Source organism: Alnus glutinosa, chromosome 14 (assembly GCF_958979055.1).
Source record: "Alnus glutinosa chromosome 14, dhAlnGlut1.1, whole genome shotgun sequence".
Classification (NCBI taxonomy): domain Eukaryota; kingdom Viridiplantae; phylum Streptophyta; class Magnoliopsida; order Fagales; family Betulaceae; genus Alnus; species Alnus glutinosa.
The window spans coordinates 821912-842574 of NC_084899.1; the positions used below are offsets into that span (position 1 = coordinate 821912).

General features: G+C 37.4%; 5 protein-coding genes and 1 pseudogene across 6 annotated transcripts; 5 read left to right on the forward strand and 1 right to left on the reverse strand.

Moving 5' to 3' along the window:
- Positions 1-1664: 1664 nt before the first annotated feature.
- On the forward strand, positions 1665-3987 carry LOC133857774 (protein OXIDATIVE STRESS 3 LIKE 1-like). The gene is made up of 2 exons (XM_062293119.1): positions 1665-2139; positions 3231-3987. The coding sequence occupies exons 1-2, from the start codon at positions 1880-1882 to the stop codon at positions 3727-3729; spliced, it is 759 nt and encodes a 252-aa protein (XP_062149103.1). The 5' UTR covers positions 1665-1879; the 3' UTR covers positions 3730-3987.
- A 141-nt stretch (positions 3988-4128) lies between these two features.
- LOC133857773 (uncharacterized) lies at positions 4129-7184 on the forward strand. Its single transcript, XM_062293118.1, has 2 exons — positions 4129-4388; positions 6122-7184. The coding sequence occupies exon 2, from the start codon at positions 6133-6135 to the stop codon at positions 7033-7035; it is 903 nt and encodes a 300-aa protein (XP_062149102.1). The 5' UTR covers positions 4129-4388; positions 6122-6132; the 3' UTR covers positions 7036-7184.
- Positions 7185-8043: 859 nt separating this feature from the next.
- Positions 8044-11822, forward strand: LOC133857058 (uncharacterized). Of its 2 annotated transcripts, none has more exons than XM_062292163.1 (6): positions 8044-8246; positions 8494-8641; positions 9979-10131; positions 10408-10583; positions 10830-10952; positions 11350-11822. In XM_062292163.1, the coding sequence occupies exons 2-5, from the start codon at positions 8510-8512 to the stop codon at positions 10933-10935; spliced, it is 567 nt and encodes a 188-aa protein (XP_062148147.1). In that variant the 5' UTR covers positions 8044-8246; positions 8494-8509; the 3' UTR covers positions 10936-10952; positions 11350-11822. The 2 variants fall into 2 exon arrangements, with proteins under 2 accessions (XP_062148147.1, XP_062148148.1); XM_062292164.1 differs by having other exon boundaries at positions 11353-11822.
- Positions 11823-12049: 227 nt separating this feature from the next.
- LOC133857057 (uncharacterized) lies at positions 12050-13057 on the forward strand. Its single transcript, XM_062292162.1, has one exon. It carries the CDS (start codon positions 12161-12163, stop codon positions 12854-12856), a length of 696 nt encoding a protein of 231 aa, XP_062148146.1. The 5' UTR covers positions 12050-12160; the 3' UTR covers positions 12857-13057.
- A 1809-nt stretch (positions 13058-14866) lies between these two features.
- LOC133857737 (GCN5-related N-acetyltransferase 6, chloroplastic) lies at positions 14867-17745 on the forward strand. The gene is made up of 9 exons (XM_062293066.1): positions 14867-15338; positions 15433-15646; positions 15764-15816; positions 16345-16381; positions 16485-16550; positions 16752-16856; positions 16960-17098; positions 17225-17301; positions 17389-17745. The coding sequence occupies exons 1-9, from the start codon at positions 15232-15234 to the stop codon at positions 17452-17454; spliced, it is 864 nt and encodes a 287-aa protein (XP_062149050.1). The 5' UTR covers positions 14867-15231; the 3' UTR covers positions 17455-17745.
- A 473-nt stretch (positions 17746-18218) lies between these two features.
- Positions 18219-20308, reverse strand: LOC133856630 (pentatricopeptide repeat-containing protein At1g08070, chloroplastic-like; annotated as a pseudogene).
- Positions 20309-20663: the final 355 nt, after the last annotated feature.

Here is a 20663-nt window from a genome sequence, read left to right on the forward strand (position 1 = left end):
ATAAATATGTTTCATATTTATTTATTTATTTGAAAACACAATCAAACAATTATTTTAAATGGACCCATAGAAAATATATTTTTTCCAAATTTTTAAACCCATTAAAATAATTATTTTTCACCTTTATATTACATCAAAAAACTTTTCAAAACTTAAAAATAAATAAAAAAATAAATAAAATTAAAACTATTATCCAACCTACCTAAATTGTTTTATTGTCAAGAAGGACTTTCCAATTTGTCTTGTTCTTTGTTTGGCTTGGCTAAAATGGTCCACGCATCCCCATCCCAAAAAAAAAAAAAAAGCCACAAGAAAAGAAAAAGGGAAAAAGAAATCCGAGACGGACACAAACATCAACGTGTGGATGAGGGTGGACAAAGATCACGGCCAAACCATATCGGAATTGCGACGTGGGGTCCACGCACAAATTGCTTTACAACAAGCAGCTAATTTGGAAGGTGGTCTCGTTGTCGAGTTCGTATGCTCCCCTGCAACCAACTCCCGCTTGGTACTATCCACGTGTTTCTGTTGTATCAGAACACGTGACTAACTGAGTACAACGTGTCACGATCTCTGACGACCCTGACGAGGCCCTGGCCTTCGCATAAGAACATTGCGGCGCACCTGGACGCAAAAACTGGACGGGATCACTGGATCAGACACCACCACCCTTATGAGTGGGGATTAAGTAATTAAAATCAACAGAGAATTAATGAAGATCTTTTATGTTCTGGTCTATAGCTTGGCTCATAAGAAAGTATTATTGGGCAGAAGCCAAAAGAGAGAAACTGCCACCTAAAATGTCTTTTTTTTTTTTTTTTTTTTTTTTTTTTTTTTTTTATAACTTTTTGATGAAATAACAATTAAAACTCTGTTGATAATGACTCATGTTGAGATAGAGACATTCACAATTATGCTTGCTGGGACATAAAAAATACCAAATTTTGACGAATTTCATTATAAATTAGGTTTTTCTTTTTTGTTGGTGCATGTTATTATCATCCTTATCAACATTGCACAATATGAATTTAACTTAAATGCAGTAAAAATGATTTAGAAAGCAATATATTCTCACCTACTCAAATGCAAATGCTCTATCAACATCGAAAGTTAATATTATTATTAACAAACAATATCTTGATATTTTAGATACCCTTGTTAATGCACATTTGAAAAAGTGTTATGGTGTGATATAAATGTGAAAGTAATTTAAAGAATTTTATATTTTTAGTTATTTGTTAATATATATTTTTTAAAAAATAATAATAAAAATAAGAAGAAAAATGTGTTATTAAACAAAGAGTGGTATTATTTAGTGTACTGTTATATAATTGTCATACAGCTAGTTTATGTATAGTGAAAAATTAACCATTAAATCAATTTTTTTTTAATAATTAATCTTTCCTCTTACATTATCTCAATTATATAATAAACTACTAAATAATCTAAGTCCTCAACAAATGTCAATGATGACTTACATTCCATAATCCATTAATCCGTAGCAAGTCAAGTCAAAATTTGGATATTTCCTAACCTCTTAAAAAATATATATTTTTTGCTAAATGGATAGAACAGATATATATTATGATTATAAAAAAGAAAATGGTCTTTGGTCTCTCCCATTTCCAACATATATTTTAACTCCGCTTCATTGATCAGGATAAGGCTTTCATTTATTCTCTTTTTTCTTTTCGTTATCTCTTTTCAGATATTTAAATACATAAAAACCTCTCTCTCTGAGATCAACCATGGCGAAAATATCGCCAACCCATGTGCTGCTTTTTTACTATTAATACCCACCCACTGCTTTCTCAGCTCTATCTCTCACTTCAATTCCACAGGCAGGCACACAGAGACGCACTCTATTTGGTTCGGAACGATGTCGATCACGATCGAACGGTCCAAATTCATCCACGGCGGTGGCATGCCGTGTGGTCGGATCTACAACTCGCAGCGGTTCCCGACGGAGAGAGGGGGTGACTTGGACTCGTGTAGCTCGTCGTCGATTGGGGGGAACAGTGACTTGTCGGGTGGGTCATCGGACGGTGGGGATGAGTCGGGAGGGGAGACTGAGGTTCAGAGCTCGTTTAAGGGACCGTTGGATACCATGGATGCTTTGGAGGAAGTTTTGCCGGTCAAGTAAGTGTTTTTTGGGTACCCTTTGGCGTTTACTTTAGTGGGTTGTGGTTTGATTTCAATTTAAACTGGTAGTTTTTTAATTTTTTGGAGAAGGGTGTGTGGTTTTAGTTTTGGGCTTTTTTTGATCATCCATTGTTGCAATTTGCAAATGACATGTCGAGCGCTGATTATTAATGTTTAGGAGCTCTGATCCTGGGAGCATATTAAACCAAGTGATAGGAGCATACTAAATGTATATTATTTATTACCTATAAGAGTCATGATGTAAAATCCAGGTTCGTGCTGTTGTGAATATCTAATTGCCAATTATTGAATAATTAAAATTCGTATGCCGCTGAATATTTCCACTCAATATAGAAGAAAATGAGTTTTTCAATATTCTTGTTGTAACGATCCAGGCATTGCGTTACTAGGTTGCTCCGATACCATTTGTAACAACCTAGGAAAAGTAGTAGTCACATTTGTGATCTCACTCCAAAAAGAGTACTCGAGTTGTAATTGGAGTTCACAAGAATCACTTAAAACGTAGTATTACCTAGTAAGGAGTGAATGTGTGACTTAGCACCATCAACTCTTTTATATTCCACCCACTTTATGTGGACAATTCATCTTCTCAACGTGGGACTAACTTTCTGGGGTGCCACACTTGTGCTCTGCATTATTTGTATTCTAATGCTGAATATGGTAATTGCAAGCCTTTAAGCATGGTATGAATTAAGTTAAAACAGAGAAAGTATAAAGTTTATATGTTACAAGTGTCTAGAAGCATTATGCTTATTGCTTACGAAGCCTGATTCTCAGCTAGCAGGTTTCCCACTTCTGTATGCGATTTTCGATTACATGTTTCCACGGACTTTGTCTTGCATGAAGACAATTTCCCGCATCACTGACTGTGTCTTTCCCAAGGAGATCATTTTAACCGGAACAAATGAATCTTCAAGATTACCAAATATAAACATACAAGCATGCGGCAGCTGTCTTCTTACAAATATGGTAGTTGGTTGAGAAATAATATTATGTTGCCCACCATTTTCACTGTTATCATCTGGCTTCTTAATTTTCTTGCAATGTGGCGTTTTCTTTCATTTCAGGAGAGGCATATCCAGCTTTTACAGTGGCAAGTCAAAGTCCTTCACAAGCCTAGCGGATGCCTCATCTGCTACCTCTATTAAAGACCTTGAGAAGGGAGAGAATCCATACACCAGGAAACGCAAGAATTTATTAGCTCATAGTAATTTCTTGGACAAGAGTCACAATTATACTTTGAAAAACAGCAGTTGTGGGATATCAAAGAGACCGGCAAACACCAGTCGAAGCCCATTTCCTATGGGAGTTACCACGACCAGCTCTGGAAGTAATAATAAAAGTGAGGACTCCAACTCAGTTTCAACGTCAGCATCTTTCTGTCTTCCACCTCTGCCTCCACATGGTAAAAAAACACCTTGCAGTAGCTCACCGCCACCACCTCCACGGCGAAATTCTCCTTGGCGGTCATTCTCTCTGTCTGATCTTCAGTGTGTTGCTGCAGCGACTCCTAACATTACTGGATTGACAATTTGTAGTGGGGACAAGAACAACAAATTACATTGACATTTTAGTTTGTGTTTCATCACACACCAAGTCAGAGGTTAGAAGCATGGTTGCAGTGTTGTGCTTTGCAGGCAGTTTCCTGGTTTAATCTCACGGCATTGCCCATTGTACTGATAGCTTTAGGTGTACCACGTCTGGGCATTTCTAGAATATGATTGTAACAATACTTTTTCCTTTTCCACTTCTTATTGACTTTGGCCATTATGTACTGACTAGAATGCTTTATTGTATCATATAGAAGAACTTAATTTTTGCTTCTGTTGTCCAAGCTGTTTCGCTTGTCATCAATCTATAAATGGAACTCTCTCGTTAGAGGTGAAGCAATGTAAAATAGCAGACGTATTCATCTAAAATAAAAAAAAAAAATTGAAAATAGCCAATGTAGCCAGTTGCTGGGAAGTGCATCCTCTTGTTTTGTTGGTGAATCGCAGCTTTGGCCACTGTATTGAATATTTTGAGGCTCTGGCAATATACAAGATAAACCTGGCTCTGTTCTCTGCGTTCTTGACGCCTGATGTATGGTTGATCTTATGAAAGATGTATGAATCATTACCTGGTACTTCGTAATGGTACTTGTGGTTGGCGAGCAAGAGGATTTGAATGGTCTCGGCGCGAGATGTCGTTGGCTCTGAATGTGCTTAGCTAGACAAGATGCTGAGGTAAATTATTTCTTTCGTAGATTTATGTCTCTATCCATCTGGCAGAATGATGTCTAGTGGCTAAGCCATAAAAAAGAACATGCACTCGCACTATGGTATCTTTTTTTCTTTCTTTCTTTCTTTCTTGTTCAGCCAGCATGTATTGAGAAACCCTGAAACATCAAAACATCGAAAATGCAATAGTTACAAAAAAATTATGAAAGAGCTAATGTACTTGTGACCATGCAGAGCATTCAAACAACAAATTGATGTCATAATGAATTTCTGGTTTATAGATCAACCGCCATTTATATATTAGTCGATAATCGGTTTAAGAGGTTTTTATCTACTCAGATTCCAAATGAAAATGATCGAAATTAAATCGTTTCTCTGTCGCTAATGGATACAGCCGATGAAGTACGAATTTGGTCTTAATTGAGAGTGATAGCATAACAAAGACTTCCGAAGATTCCAGGCTAAAGTGATTGTTAATTATATCTTTTCCTATGCTGCAAACAGACTTAGCTGATCAAGTAATAATTTTTAGACTTAATTGCTGACAACAAATTATCCGATGTGCTTTAACGTTGGATGCGATTGTCGGATTCAAACGGTGCACGTTATTTTCAGATTAGTATATAGATTAAAATTAGATTATGTGGCTTAACCTCATCGATCTTCAGAGGTTTTGTTATGGTAACGAGCTTGTGAGTTGAAGCGGTTAGAGAAAACTAAAAGCAGAAAATAATTATTGAGACTCTTGTCAGGTAATTTTTCCCCTTTTCAAATATCAAACTGATGTAGTTAACAAATTAGCTGACATATGCCTTCTTTTAAATGGACAAGCCGGCATATACCTTCTCTTCAATGGAAAAAATTGCAGAATCCAATATAGTATGTAACTTGCCACTGATTCTGTATGCAAATTGCTGAATTCTATTTTCTACTGCTTGGTCATGAAGGAGGGAATTAGAAGTTGAAACTGCAAAAATTAACAGTCAACATATTTAGCTGCTTGTTGAACCATCTAATTGCCAAAAATTTGATTTCCAAACATGTAAGGAGTATTAATCAGCCTAACTGCAATTTCTATACAAAGCTTCGCGACATTAATGATGCCTTGTCATAAACTTATTCTTACTTAACATGATGTGCAAACCAACAGAGTCCTTGTTATACAGATAACACATTGATAAGAACAACATTATGACATTAACTCAGTTTTAGTTTGCATATCTGGACTGACAATGCCTATAAATTGTCTTTGACTGAGAAGCCATATCCATGTGACTTCGAGAGCCTCTTGAAACCAATCCAGCTTGAAAACAATTATCCTCAGGTTTCTCCAAGCTTCCTAAATCCATTGCGTGGCATGAAAAGACATTGCTATGGTTCAGTAGGGAGTGCTTTTATCTGATATATGGCTCCAAAGATTTGTTGAAATGTTAGCATGAGTCTTCATTTGTCTTGGATACTCTTCAACTAATTTCTTGCAGCCACATATTTGGATATATAGTTTCTTTAGAACGTGCTAAGCCTGGCCAAATTGGCTTCTCTACCATGTTGGCCATGCAGTGAAACTCTCTTTTTAGTCTTTTAGTATTGTGATCACAAACTTCTTTTCTTCTTTGGTTCCTATAATCTTCTTCTGACTTAAAAATGAGTAGAATTTTGATGGTGGTGATGACAACAACAACAACAACAATGATATTGGCAATTACATTGTTTTAACAGGATCTTGCTGCCTATTGCAGGAGTTTGACATATGATGGCTTCTTCATCTTCTTTTGTCTCTCAAGAGGAGTTCAACATCTTCCATTCAATTGACCGACAGCTATACACCATCCTTGTAGTCAACCTTTGGCGAGATCCAGTGGAGTCTATGCAAGTTATGGCCCTCTGGCTCTGGTTGGAGCGGCTCGGCTATGACAGTGTTGTGAAGAAGATGTTATCCTTGCCTCAGATTTTGGTAAATGAACTTGCAGACGAGGCTATAATCTGCCTCAACTGCATTCACAACAACCTAATATCTTCCTCATCCGACAACAATGATATTCCTCTTACACAAACCTTGATGGAGAAAGAGATCTCTCTCCAATTTTTCCTCGAAAATCGGCTAAATGGTATTGCAGGCCTCACCAAAATTATGAATGATGTTTGTATTAGAGCACTCTCAGACTTAATGCAGCAAGCCGTTGAGAGAAATGCTGCTCAAAGCTTAGCAGATAGCCAGATGGTGATGTCACATTCCATTCACCATTCCTTACTTCCCCCAAAACAACGTCCTGTAGGACATGGTGTAGGTGATATGGTGCAGCCTCGGACCCCAGGAACTGAGGTGCCAGCCGATGATAGGACCATGTTTGTTACATTCTCCAAGGGCTACCCTGTCCAAGAATGGGAAGTCAGAGATTTCTTTTTTCGGTCTTATGGGGATTGCATAGAGTCTTTACACATGCAAGAAGTGCAGCCCCATCAGCAAGCACTGTTTGCTCGTATCGTTTTTCACAAGGCTTCAACCATGGAGATGATACTCAGAGGCTTGGGGAAGGTAAAGTTTTCCATTAATGGGAAGCATGTATGGGCTCGAAAGTTCGTGCCAAAACATGCGAGATCCTCGTTGCTGCCGCCGCCGCCACATTTACCATCCACCTCATTTAGGCTATAATTAAGTTCTCTTTTCTTTGAAGGGGTTCAGTTGTTGTGCTATGGAATAGCATTGTTGAATCAAGTTCGTCGAAAGAACATGTTTTGTTGGAATGTTGTAGTGTTACCATCAAAGCAAATGAATGAATGGAAAAGGAAATCTATTGCAGACGTGCTACATATGTTATCAACACCAGCAATTGTGAGTGCCCAAGAACAATTTTATGTTTGGTTATTAGAGGTAGAAAGCCTTTATGAGTTTTGACTTGAAGAATGAGAGAAATAAATAAAGCTATTAATGAGAGCAATAATGTTCAAAACAATTTTGAACACCCTACCTAGTTTGGACGAGGTTCCTATCAATTTCATAATTAAGATTTAAAATTGGTGTATTTAATGGTGTATATATTAATGTTAACACGGGTTTTTTTTTTGAAAAAAAAAAAAATAATGTGATATCATGTACATTGTTAAATACATCAACTTTCAATGTTGATCATGAAATGGAGAGGATCTTAGTCCACCTAGTTCATCGTGTTAGAATATTAATTAATTGATTAAATCAATAATTTCCTATTAGTTTAAGCTAATTTAACATTGTATTAAAGTAAAAGTCATGAGTTCAAACCTTATCTCCGTTATTTTCTTCTCATTTCAATTAAATATTCCACATGTTGGACTTCACTTATTAAGGACCAGCTTGAGTCAACACGTGAGGATGAGTGTTAGAATATTGTTGACCGAAATGCAACCCGTCCAAAACCCTGATGAGAGAGGGTCTTGATGGGAACCTGCTTGATTAGGTCCAGGTGCGGAGCCTACCTACTCGGGTAGTTGGATTTCGTCAAAATTCTTTCTCAATTAGCTGCAATTCAGACAGTCAATTATAAAAGATTTCGGACTATGTGTACGATGTACCGGGACAATCTCACCAATCATTTGTGATACCCAAGGGCCAAGACTGATATTAGGTGGGCTTATTTGGGTCAGACTTGAATTGTCAACAGGGCCACAAAGCAGCCCAGTTAGCCTTCCATTCACATTGAACAAAGGGCATACTGAAAAATCCTACACCCATCCGAAAGTTCTCAAATGCAAACAAACTGTTTGTGCACCTTCCCTTCCCTTCCCGTACCAGTTCAGAGCCAGAGGCTCCGTCCCAGAATCCAACTCTAGCCATACGCCTGTCCGTACACTCTTACATACGCTTGAAATACGTATACAATTAACAAGGTAAAATTCATTTTTCTTTTCCATGCCTTCAAGCAGTTCCTTTAAACATTTTCACAAGCTTTGCTAAAGAGCGAAGTGAGAGTAGGAAAAGTAGGCAACTTATTATACGTTTGATGTTTGCTATCTCAGTTCTGTAGCGTTTTTTTGATAAGAATTTGGGTGCTAAATTATGGTGACTGAGTTTAGTGTGTGAAATTTTTGAGCAAATGAAACACATGCGTTTGTTAATTTTCGGTCATTTTTCCAGTTTTAGTTCCTTAAAAATGGATTTGGATTCGAATGGTGATGGACCCACTTCGTGGGAAGAACTATACAACATAAATTTGGTGCCATCAGAGTTGTTCTTGAAGTTCAGGAAAGAGTTACAAGGTATTCGTGTTGGTCTCAACTTGGAGGTAACGTTCTACGCCTTGAGAATATTAAATTGTTATTTTTCCAATTCAATTGCTTTTTAAAAACTACTTCTATGTTTGCCAGCCGAAATGTGAAGGTAAATTTATTATGGACTATTTAATTAGTAGGTTACTGCATCATAGTCATGGATCAGGTTGTTTACTGCACCACTTTAGGTAATCCCAGCTTTACATTACTGGAAGTGTGTTTGGATTTTAATAGGTTTAGTGTGGTAAATTACTGTGAGTGGTAACTTTGCTTGAAAACAGCGCTACACACTATTAGAAAGATGACATATGCACATTTCTTGTGCCTTTAACGCAAACTTGGGACAAGGGTTGTGAAACTCCTTTGCTTATGATAGTCCTAATTTGAAGATTTATCTATTATGGGAATTTAACTTGGATATGATGTGTTGTGTGCTTTACATATTTTGGTCTGGTTATTTGATGTGCTATCTACTTTTGGTGTCTCCAATGTATACTACAGCCATAAAAACAGTGTCTGATATGGGTATTTTGCATGTTTTGAATTGTGTGTGTTTCAAAGGACTGATGAATAGTTTTACATCTCAAGGATTGGGGAATTCCTTCTGTTAGTAATGTTCTTTGGCTATGGGGCTTCTCTTAGATATAATAACACATCTTGTCTTGTTTCTAATGGTCTAGTAATAATTTGCTTCTTTTAATTTTTGTATTGGGTTTTTGTCATTTAGTTTGTGGTTTTTTTTTGAGATATTAATTTCTGATTGTACCATGCTATTGCGACAATTTACTTCTCTACTTAAATGTGAATATTAGTACCCTTACTTAATTGGCTTAGTTGTGTAAGCTTATCCAATTGTGGTACATGGGACTTCATATTGTGTGAAGTGATCGTGTTGGATATGACTTGACTGTGTATGGGTTGGACATAGCTGCATTGGAGATATAACAATTCTCTGTACCTGAAAAAGGAAGATTGAGGCTGATTCTGCATTCATTAGATCTTTGTGGTTGTTCCTTGCTAATCTGATTCACTAGTTTTATATATACATATATACATACATATATGTGTGTGTGGTCTGGTACCATGCTGGAGACAGTATATTACATGTTTCACTCATGCTATTCTACAGAAGATATTGTAACCGAATGCTTGAATATTTTAGATGTGTGCCGTTCATCTCAGGCTTTGGTTTGAATGGATTTTACTCCTTTAGTAATCCATACCTTCGAGCATTGCACATAATTGATTACATGTCACAGTATTAGTATCATAATCTTCTCACTCTCCATTCGACATTGAATACATGCCTTTTCGAGTTGTATTTCTTGACTTCACTGTTGTTTTGATTCAGTTCTATAATGCTCCCATCAATGAATATCAAGCAAAGCTTGTACTGAAGCCCTTAGCACCGGACCGAAGATGGAAGTTCATCTATGAGCCTACTCATCAGGATGTGCACCTTCTTTCAAAAAAGATCCCTATAACTAAATTTCTTAATCTCCAGGTTTGACACTTTTACCGTACCTGATTTTGTTCACAAATAAAAAAGAGAAACAAAATGTTGAAGAGTAGGACCATTTCCAAATCTCCCCCCTGAGACCCTCCCTTGCTGGGACCACTAAATTGATCCCTTTTAGCATCATGTCTACACAGGGCTCAGGATAGCTTTTGATAGCACTAAATGGTATTTTGCATTTATGTCATATTGTGTACGCACATTCTGACAGCACCATAGATAGCTTTAGTTGTTTTTGAGCAGTTAAAAGTTGGAAACATACAGGTTGGTGTAGGCCACAGTTTTCAGTTGAATTCAACTGGTTGGAAATGGAAGCTTACTACCTGTTTGGGTGGAGATGGCATATCTCGGATTCGGAATAAATCATCAATTGGGTTGTTTCCTGGTATGGATTTGCGTTTTGGGTGGAGGGCTGATTATGTTCTTCCAGAAATTACTGGGTAATTTTTCAGTATTCTCTACATTTACTATTGAAGAAATTATGAGAACCAAGATCTGGAATTTACAATATTTGTGAAATTCATTAGAAACACTTTTATGATTCGGTAAAAATGCTATGTTGTGCAAAACAGTTAGTAGTGATGTAATAGTTTCTTAGGATTACATGCAACATTGTTACTCATTTGTTTATTCAATTATTTATATGTTTGCACTGATGGTCGATTATAAAACCTTGAATTTAATAGGGCTCTGGGTACTGGTGAACCGTTGTTCAACATGAATTCTGGAAAGTTACAAGCATCACTTGATAGAGTTGAGGCCATACTAACCCACAGTGATACAGCATACTGATCAAGTCAGAAAACCAGGTACTCTTACTGTTGACTTGGAGTTGAATATTAAAATGCTAGCTTGACATATCACCTACGTTTCAGACATGGGTGTATTTGGAAACCAGAACATGAAACTCTCTTTCGGCCAGGAAAAAGAAAAAGAAAATCATGTTATCTAAAATGGAGGCACTATTGTTTTTCTTCTAGTAGATGAGTATGTTTACATGATGCTTTCCTGTACCATGTGATTTCGTGGATGTTGCACTCAAATTTTCCCCTTTTTGTGATTATAATTTCTTGATTTATATATTTCCCTGATGTGTTCCAGATTGTTCAGAATGAGATGCTCTTGGGATTGATTTCATTTGAAAATTTCCACTATGATGTTATTATTTTTTCCTTACACATTTTTCTACATGGACTTCACATGCAGCAGGATCAGCAGGAAACTGAAAAAGATGCCGAGTCTTTAGACTTCCTGGAAAAGGAGATTCATTGATCTTCACTTGGTTAGCTGCTTGAATGGAATGCAAGGGCCCAGTGTTGAATTGTATAGCTATTGGTTGGTGTGGATGCACAGTTCTTTGCTTTAAGTTGTAAATTTTTCGGTGTAAAACAAGTGGTGGTCTGTGTCTTTTGAAAGACAACCCAAAAAAATTCCGAAGTGATAGGTCTACAGTCTCCTCATTTCCTTCCAAAGAAAATGATATGTCGTTTCAATGAGGACCGTAACATTGCCCTTGATGTCTTGATGAGGAATGATACTAAACACAATTCCTCTCACATGCGAAAGCATGGTCGGACAGGTGTTTGGTCTATTCATGCTCTCAAATAGGGCCAAGACAACTTCATTGCACCGAATTTTGTGTATTGTTTTTAATATGAAACATGTTCATGAAGGAAGCACCTGGTTGGTCTTATGTCAGGAGTAAGCCACGGCAGCTACTTCACGTGACTATGGATTTGAGGTGTGAGTCAATCGATAATCAATCTTCAGGAATCACAGTGATTTTGGAGGCGTACTATTTAATTTTCTAGTGTTTTTTGAAATCCCTTTACTTTACATATTTAACTGTAGATTTTTAAATTTTAAAACGCCAAGCACACCATCAAAATCCACAATCTTTTTTGAAACCCAAGGAGGGAATATACATCTTTCAATGTAAATGGTGGGCTCTCCTTAACCTAGCCGTTGTAGCCTCCAACGGCCAAATACAACCTGCTTTTATACATTCAAAACCTCCATGGCCTCCTCCTCAGCAAATCCCATCTCAAGCAATTCAAGCATCAGAGTATCAGACCCAAAAATGGCTTCCTCTAAGCTTAGAAGCTCATGTTCTTTCCCAAATCTTCTCCTCTCATGCTTGAATTTCACTCTGTTCATCCTCTCCTCAGCCTCTCTTGCTCCCACAATTCTCCTCAGAATGCCTCCGACATCAATGGGCATGGCATTCCTCATGGTCCCTTTCATCTCCATGCTCTCTTCTTTTGTGGGCTTCTACTCTCAGCTCACCCACTTCTGTTTCGTAACTCACGTTTCACTTCTCCTCGCCTCTGTAATCGGGCAACTACTCAGCATTTTGGCCTTGTTTACAGAAGAGAAATCCAGCCTTTCCTTGCTCAAGTCGACAAGGGACCCGAAAGAGGCAAAGCTTTTGGTGAGATTGGAATGTGGGATTTTGATGGCAATGTTTCTGATGCAACTGGTGGTGTTGGTATTGAGCTGTGCAGTACATAGCTGCTGGGTGAGAGAATATGAGGGACTAGAAGCCGAGAGAGAGGCGACGGCGAGGAAGCGGAGTAGGAGGATTGCGAAAGTGCAAGAGGAATCCATGGCCAATGCAGCCAAAATTGCAGATACCAAGGCCAAGGAGTTGGACGATAAAATGAAGGGCAAGTATGCTCAGTGGGTTAAGACTGATTTTGAAGGCCAAGGCTGATGCACTTGTTGTGTTGCTTTAATCATCTTTAGATGGTACAAATTAAGAGGGTGTTTCGTCGTTTGTTACTGTTTTTTGGGGTCACTTTTGTTGTGGCCAGCGATTGTGTTGTGGTGCATGTGAACTGTGAACCTCGGATTCGGATCAAGAAATTCGGGCAGTATTCCGAGAGAGTGAAATCTCTCTCATTTCTTGTTCAAATTTTTGTCTCTTTAGGATGTGTAGCAGTAGCATGTACTATTGTGCCTATTGCTTTGTGAAGTTTTAACAATTCTCAGTTAGTTGCCTTCACTCTGTGCATGACCAGAAACACTAAAATAAATCTTAGATTTTGTTCTTCTTCTTCTTTTCTAAGTAATTGAAAGAAGGAGAAAAATGAACGAGGAGGGTTATTAAACATAATCACAAATCCATCTTTTATAGATTACTCCATATAAATTGAGAACATGTGAAAAAATAAATAAAAATAAAAACACAGTTGTCACCGGGGCGAACTAAACCTTTCTAGAAGAATAAAAAATGGATAACTTCACAAAAGGGTATCGAATTATATGTCGTTTTGAGATAAAAATATTAAAGTAGCAAACGTCTCAAATTTGGGTATCCACATTTATAAATGTCTTACTTAAGAGTATTTTATTATGATTTGTTGTTAAATCTTAAAGGAATACCCAAAATACCCTTTTTTTAAGGAAAAAAAGAAAAACCTAGGAATTAGGTGTTGGTTAGAATTTAACGAAATTGACAAAAATACTCATGTCTGAATTTTTAAAAAAATTTCTAATTTTTTTTTTTTAAAAAAGAAAACACAGAAGTATTTTAAAAATTTTGGCAGGATTTAACGGACCTAACAAAGTATCCTTAAATGAGACGTTTGAAAATGTAAATATCCCAGTTTGATACGTTTGTTAGTTCAGTACATTTATCTCAAAACGACGTATAATTCGATACTCCTTTATGAAATTATTTCAATAAAAAATTAGTTTTTTTAAAAGAGACTGTATAATAAAGAAAAAAATTTATGGGTCAGACTGCCTACTCTTAGTTGTCATCGTGACATGAATTGTAATAGAAAGAGGATTACAAATTGGTGTCCAATTTGTAATTTGTCCCCAATCGATCACCTTGAGACATGGGATGTATTTAATATTTTATTTCTTACCATATTCATGTATGCCTGTGCATAAAATAGACCTCGCTTATTTCTTACGAAGACAAAGCAACAATCCTGATTGTCTCTATTAAAAAAAAAAAAAAAGGGGTTTGGGATGGCAACAACGTATGGGAAGGGAGAAGGTGACAGTCTGACAGACTGACAGTGATGGTGGTGCTAGTGGCAACGGCGGCGGGCAGGCATAGATGAGAAGGGGAGACACGCGATTGAGTATGATTGGATTAAAATACTTTTTTACATTATTTCGGACTCTCGATTTAGCTGACAAACAAGAAAAAATTAGAACTAAATATTGTTAAACAAACCTTGCTTAAGATTTAATAATTCAACTTAGATTAAATAATAACAAATCACATAAACGAGCCTCATCCTGTAGCTCCATCATCAATACTTGATAATAATGAAATGAAATGTAAGAGAGAGAGAGAGAGAGAGAGAGAGAGAGAGGTGGCTGCTAAAGGATCCACATGTTCTATGTCCTTCGACAACGATATCAAAAACAAGACAACCGCCGCTGGTTTCTACTACGCTAATACAAAGCTGTTTCTTGAAGGTTTGAATGTCTACTTTTGTCTCTAGCTTTCATCCTGGCCTGCAACATCTGTCCTGTGTTTTTTTGTTTTTGTTTTTTTTTTATTAATTAATAACTCAAAATATTCGCTAATATTTTTTTAAAAAAATATATGCTAATTTAATAAACTAAACAAAAAGAATAAGAAAACTTTGTTATGATTAGAATTTCAAAAAATTTAATAGTATAATTATTAAAAAAAGAAAAATTCTTGTTCATTCATAAAGCATCTTGTTCTAATAGAAGTCAACTTTACTGTTTGCAGGCTAGGGTCGAACACCTTTTTCTCTTTTTCACCTTTCTAAAAGCAGTTTGCTGAGGTTTCTTTCCTCTATCCATATCCATAATTCCATATATAGCTATAGAAGGTTTTCCGTTTTCTCTTATCCTCCCTCCCTCTCCCTCTCTCTCTTGCGAGCCCAAGAAAGGAAAAGGCTAATCCTTCTCTGCAGAAGACAAGGAAGCCTTCTTCCTCTTTGTTTTGAGGCGCCACACGCAAGGGAAAAGAGATAGTTTTTTTGTCTTCGGATTGTATCGCCGCACAGGGAAAAAAGGAAAGGAGTTTTGCCCAGTGAAGAGAAATCGCACCGCAGGAGAAAAAGGAAAAAATCTGGAGGGTGCAAAGCTCCGATGTCGACGATTTCGATTTACAGGCCTGAATTCCTGACATTTCCCCTTCCCCGTGTGGGTCTTCCAAATCATCGCAAATTCCAAAGAATAAAGGCATCTTGGACAATGTGAGTTACATACTTACAGACGGTTTGTCTTTTCTTTAATTATATGTATGAATTTATCTATATAAGCTTTTGGGTTTTTCAATGTTTTTCACAGGTCAATGGATTCGAAGTCTTCTTCTTATACAAGGAAGAAGGAAGAGCTCTTGGTGGAGCTTCCAAAGCCGTCGATTCCTCAATTGGGATCGTCGACGCCGTCCGATCTCCGGTTCGACCGGCTGCAGCCGTCGGATCAGGAATTAGTTCAAGAGAAAAGATTTCAATTCGGACAGTTCGTGGCGCGAGAGGCCGTGCTCGATGAAGAGTATTGGGTAGGTGATCGATCACCCAAAAAAAAAACATATTCTTGTTGTGTGTGTTTTCCTTGTTTGGTCGTTTGGTTTTATTTCCATGAATGATGTTTTTGGTGATTTTTGATTGTGTGGTAGACAGCAGCATGGCTACGAGCAGAGACTCACTGGGAAAATCGAACAAACGAACGGTACGGAAAGCTTTCATATGCACATGTTGTCCTTTGTATATGTTATTATTATTATTATTATTATTATTTTTCCCTTTCCTTTTTTGGGTTTGTTTTATGACAATTGGGACAAGTTGCCTGAAATAAGATCCTTAATTTTTCCTTCATTCATTGTTTCTGACTATGTTGTGTATTGAGATGGCAAAATTTGAAGTATTTAATCAAAGATAGTTGTTAGGAATTTAGTGGATCCTAATCGGGTCCATTGGGTTCTTGAAATTACCATCAAGCGTCATTCTTATTAAGCTTAAATGCAGACAACGACCTTGTCAATTTTTAGAGAAATCGACTAACGTAGCTGGTAGAGGAAACAAAGAGGTTAACAATTAAGAATAGTTCAGCATTTCGGTCCTTCACAGTTAATTAGGTTGTTTACTATGAGGCCCTGCCATTAGTCTGCAGCCTCTGTTGGGTAAAACTGCATTCATGCATAAAAAGAGGAAGAGTTGGAGACTGACCACTAATTCTAGCTATGCTTGATTAACACAGATATGTTGATAACTTCAAAAGGAAATTTGCAGATGAGGTAGGACTTTGATATTGTCATACTTATTTAAGTCGTTTGATATAACTTATGTGGAGTATCTTTCATGCACGAAATTCTTAAGTAGTACTTCTTATTTGTATAGGAGTTTAATGTCATAAAAAGCCGATGCAGAGGGCAACCTGGGCAGAAATACACGTGTATTGTCACGGTACGAAACCAATCCACTAAGATCATACCCTTTGGTTTGATTTAGTTTGAATATTGGTTGAATCCTGTTGGTTATGGTGAGTTTAATTGGCTGATATAGTATAGCTTCTCTTTATTATGACGGGAAACGATGATTGAATCATTGGTCGTGTGATTAGATCAAAGCTCCTCATATGGTGTTCTGGCATTTAAATTTTATCAGGTTAAGAAGGAATTGAGGAATGCGAAACGCACTGTACTGAAAAGTGTAGTTGGAACCCTTGATTTGAACATCCGGTATTTGTTGCATGGAGAGACTTTTCCTGGGGTACAATTGTGTTTTGTTTATATTTGAAACTTTGTTCCATATGTTAACTCTGTCTAGCCCAATTCTTTGACTGACCTGGAAATACAATTAATTGGTATTACAGGAACGGGTGAAAGCTCCTCTCTTCTGCAGCCCAAATAGATATGGCTATGTTGCAAACTTATGTGTGGCCAAATCTGCTCGTCGCCAGGGTATTGCCAGCAACATGTTGCATTTTGCCATTGAATCGGCCAAATCAGATGGTAAGATAAAAATTTGAAACATGCCATCTTTCCTTGACAATGTAGAAATCGTAAAATGTCTGAGATACAGAGTAGATAATTAAAATAAGAAGAATTTCTCTTCTGATCTGTTTCTCTCTGTGGCAGGCGTGGAACAGGTATATGTGCATGTGCATAGAAGCAACATGTCTGCACAGGAACTTTACCAAAAGATGGGCTTTGAGGTAATGTCAATGCTGTTACTTTAATTGTACTTCTGGCTTTTCGTTTTTCGGATGATGGGCTGAAACAGCTTTTACAATCTTGATCAGATGGTCGAAGAGGCAAGCTCTCAATTGTTAGAAGATCAAACTTACTTGCTTTGTGTCAAGACATAGGAACTCCTTCAACACAAAATATTCTTTTTATTTTTTTCCTTTTGTGTGATGAAAACAATCAAAATATATTGTACACAGATTGTAGCATACTTCATGTTTACAGGCAATCCAGAATTGCGGCGGTGATTCCCAAGTTCCTGCAATGTAAGAATGACTGATTACCCATTATTGCCTGCAAAAGGCACATTGCTAGATAAAATGTAATGTGTATTATAAAAAGTTGTAAGATTTCTGCTTCCAAAGGAATATGGTTTGCTTTTTAATGGATTTCTTTTTTTCTTTTTTCCTCAATCTCATTGTAAAACAAAAGATGAATTCATCTTCCAGAATTAAAGATATTACCATATTAGAAGCTCATTCAAGGGAAAAAAAAAATGATTCTTAAATTTACTTTTTATTTTTTCTCTCTCTAGTGAAATACAATACAACGCCAAAACAGGAAAAAAAAAAAATAAATAAATAATAAAGGGTGAAAAAATTGTGCACAGCCTGCCCATCGACAGGATATAAGGCTTGAGAAGAAAATACTGTAAAAATAGAAGAAAAGGAAGATCAAAAGAAATAAAGGAGGATTTTACAAGTCAAGAAAATAACTTGTGAAGAGGGAGCGGCAATACAATTACAGGCACACAGCACAACTATTTATACTTGAAAGTTTGAAACAATCATTTTTAGCTTTTAGAGAGCTGAACAGAAGTTCATCGAGTATTTGAGTAAATGTAGAAAAACAAACCTCTTGAATCAGAGAAGAAAAAAAAAGAAAATGATCAAGACAATATATTTTTGCTTCTTGAAAATCAAAGTGACGATTTATAGGTCATCTTTCCAGCAAGCATGGTCCATTCTATCCTAATTTCATATGTGCGCTCTTCACCAGTCATCACATGCTAGAATAGAATATTTATCTATAACGCAGCAGCCTGATTAAAGTCGTTTCAAGCAATAATCTTATCTACTTGATAATGCCGCTCAGAGACGCCGGGATCTTGAACCTGACATAAACGTATGGAACTTCTGATTCACCTCCACCAAACTAATACCAGGTATCTTTTTCAACTCTTTAACCTTCATCAGGTTTTTCCACCGCACTACGTCTTCCCATCTACCAGCTTCAGCATATATATTTGACATAAGGACATAGAAGGCAACAGTTCTGGGGTCCAACCGAAGCAGCCTGTCTGCCACAAGCTCAGCTAGCTCCACGTTGCTGTGAATTCTGCAAGCACCCAGCAAAGCTCCCCAAACACATACATCTGGCTCAATTGGCATCCTCTCAATAAATTCATAAGCCTCTTTCAAGCAACCGGCTCGACCAAGAAGATCAACCATAGAAGCACATTGTTCTACACCAGGCACGATTGAGTACTCTTTTATCATGCTCTCAAAATGCTTCCTCCCTTCTTCTACTAGACCTGAATGCCTACAAGCAGTCAAAACCGCAGTGAAAGTGAAGCTATTTGGTGTAATTCCCTCTTCTTTCATTTTGGAAAAGAGCCTGAGAGCATCATACCCGTGGCCGTTAGATGCACAAGCCCCTATTATTGAACTCCAGGACACAACACTTGTATGAGGCAGTCTCTCGAAAACATCCTTGGCCAAATCTATGTTCCCGCACTTTGCATACATATCAATAAGAGCATTTGTTATTGAAAAATGGGTTTCAAAACCTTTTCTTTTAACCAGCTCATGTAACCATTTTCCAGTATTCAATGCTCCCAAACTAGCAGAGGCTGTAATAACACTGACCATTGTGATATGGTCATACTCTACCCTTTCATTTAGCATCCTGCGGAAGAGCTTTATCGCATTCATCCCATAATTATTCTGTTCATATGCGGCAATCATTGCATTCCATGAGACCAGATTTCTTACCACCATCCTGTCAAACAGAGATCTGGCAGTATCAACATTTCCACACTTACCATAAAATGCAATCAAAGCATTCATCAGTGAAATATCTGAGTCCACTCCCACTTTGACTCCATGACCATGAATCAACTTTCCTAAACCCCAAAATTCTAAACCCGCACATGCAGGAAGAATGCTCACAAGCGTAACTGCATTTGGCTGAGTCCCTGAGGCCACCATCTCCCTGAAAACACCCAACCCTTCCTTAAAAAGCCCATTTTGCACATAACCCGCTATCATCGCTGTCCAAGAAACAATGTTCCTCACAACCATTTCACCAAAAACAATCTCCGAATTCGAAGTCTCCCCACTTTGAGCATACATACTGATCAAAGAACTCTGAACAAAGACATCTGAATCAAACCCATTCTTAATTATGTTACAGTGCACTTCTTTTCCTTCCGTCAAAGCCGAGAGCACCCCGCAAGACCTAACCACAAACGGGAAGGTATAATTATCGGGTAACAATCCCGTCTGATGCATGGTTCTGTAAAGAGCTATGGCTTCTTGGCAAGGACCCAGATCAGCATAACCTCTAATCAAAGTGTTCCAAAGAAATACATCCCTTTCGTTCATTCTGTCGAACAGTTTTCGTGCGTAGCCCATGGTGGAGGCCAAGGTGGAGGCCAAAGCAACGAGCTTGGTGGAGAGGAGTAGGTTTCGGTGCGACCCATTTGTGACGATCAGAGCATGGACGCGTTTGAGGTCTGATAGATAGGAACAAGAATTCAAAAGGTAGTTTAAAGGGAGGGAGTGATAGCTGGCACGGAAATGCAATGGGACAGAGGCAATGGGTTCGATTTTCCTCAAGATTGTACGGACATATTTGGCCGACATGAACTCTTTGACATCCCGCTGGTCCTCCTTGATATATCACCGACTGTTGTTTCTAATTTGGGTGTTTTTTATACAAAGCGGAGGTAAGATCCGCCCCAGCAATTTGGTATATATATATATATATATTTTTTGGTCTGACGTGCTTTCCAACATTACTTGTACAAATTGGTAATAATTTAGTCAGCTAATTGTTGTAATATCCCCTCTAAACTACATTACCCTTACACTTAGACCCCTCCTTTAATATTTTTATTAAATTCGATGCAAATGGGTCCCGTACTATACACGTGACTCAAATTACTAAAATATCCTACATAGAAAAAAAAAAAAAAAAACAAAACACCGTTAATCAATGGGTCTCCTCCAAACCCACACTTGGCTGTGGCTCTTGGGTTACCTTAAGACCTACGGCTTGGCCATAAGTTTGGAGTCATGGATCTCATATAAACCAGTTAATTATACTT

Coding starts and splice junctions, on each gene's coding strand:
- LOC133857774 (XM_062293119.1), top strand. CDS start 1,880: ATGTCGATCACGATCGAACGGTCCAAATTCATCCACGGCGGTGGCATG. Junction 2,140..3,230: donor GAGGAAGTTTTGCCGGTCAA/GTAAGTGTTTTT, acceptor CTTTCATTTCAG/GAGAGGCATATCCAGCTTTT.
- LOC133857773 (XM_062293118.1), top strand. CDS start 6,133: ATGATGGCTTCTTCATCTTCTTTTGTCTCTCAAGAGGAGTTCAACATC.
- LOC133857058 (XM_062292163.1), top strand. CDS start 8,510: ATGGATTTGGATTCGAATGGTGATGGACCCACTTCGTGGGAAGAACTA. Junction 8,642..9,978: donor GTGTTGGTCTCAACTTGGAG/GTAACGTTCTAC, acceptor GTTTTGATTCAG/TTCTATAATGCTCCCATCAA. Junction 10,584..10,829: donor GTTCTTCCAGAAATTACTGG/GTAATTTTTCAG, acceptor TGAATTTAATAG/GGCTCTGGGTACTGGTGAAC.
- LOC133857057 (XM_062292162.1), top strand. CDS start 12,161: ATGGCCTCCTCCTCAGCAAATCCCATCTCAAGCAATTCAAGCATCAGA.
- LOC133857737 (XM_062293066.1), top strand. CDS start 15,232: ATGTCGACGATTTCGATTTACAGGCCTGAATTCCTGACATTTCCCCTT. Junction 16,551..16,751: donor AATACACGTGTATTGTCACG/GTACGAAACCAA, acceptor AAATTTTATCAG/GTTAAGAAGGAATTGAGGAA. Junction 16,857..16,959: donor ATGGAGAGACTTTTCCTGGG/GTACAATTGTGT, acceptor TTGGTATTACAG/GAACGGGTGAAAGCTCCTCT.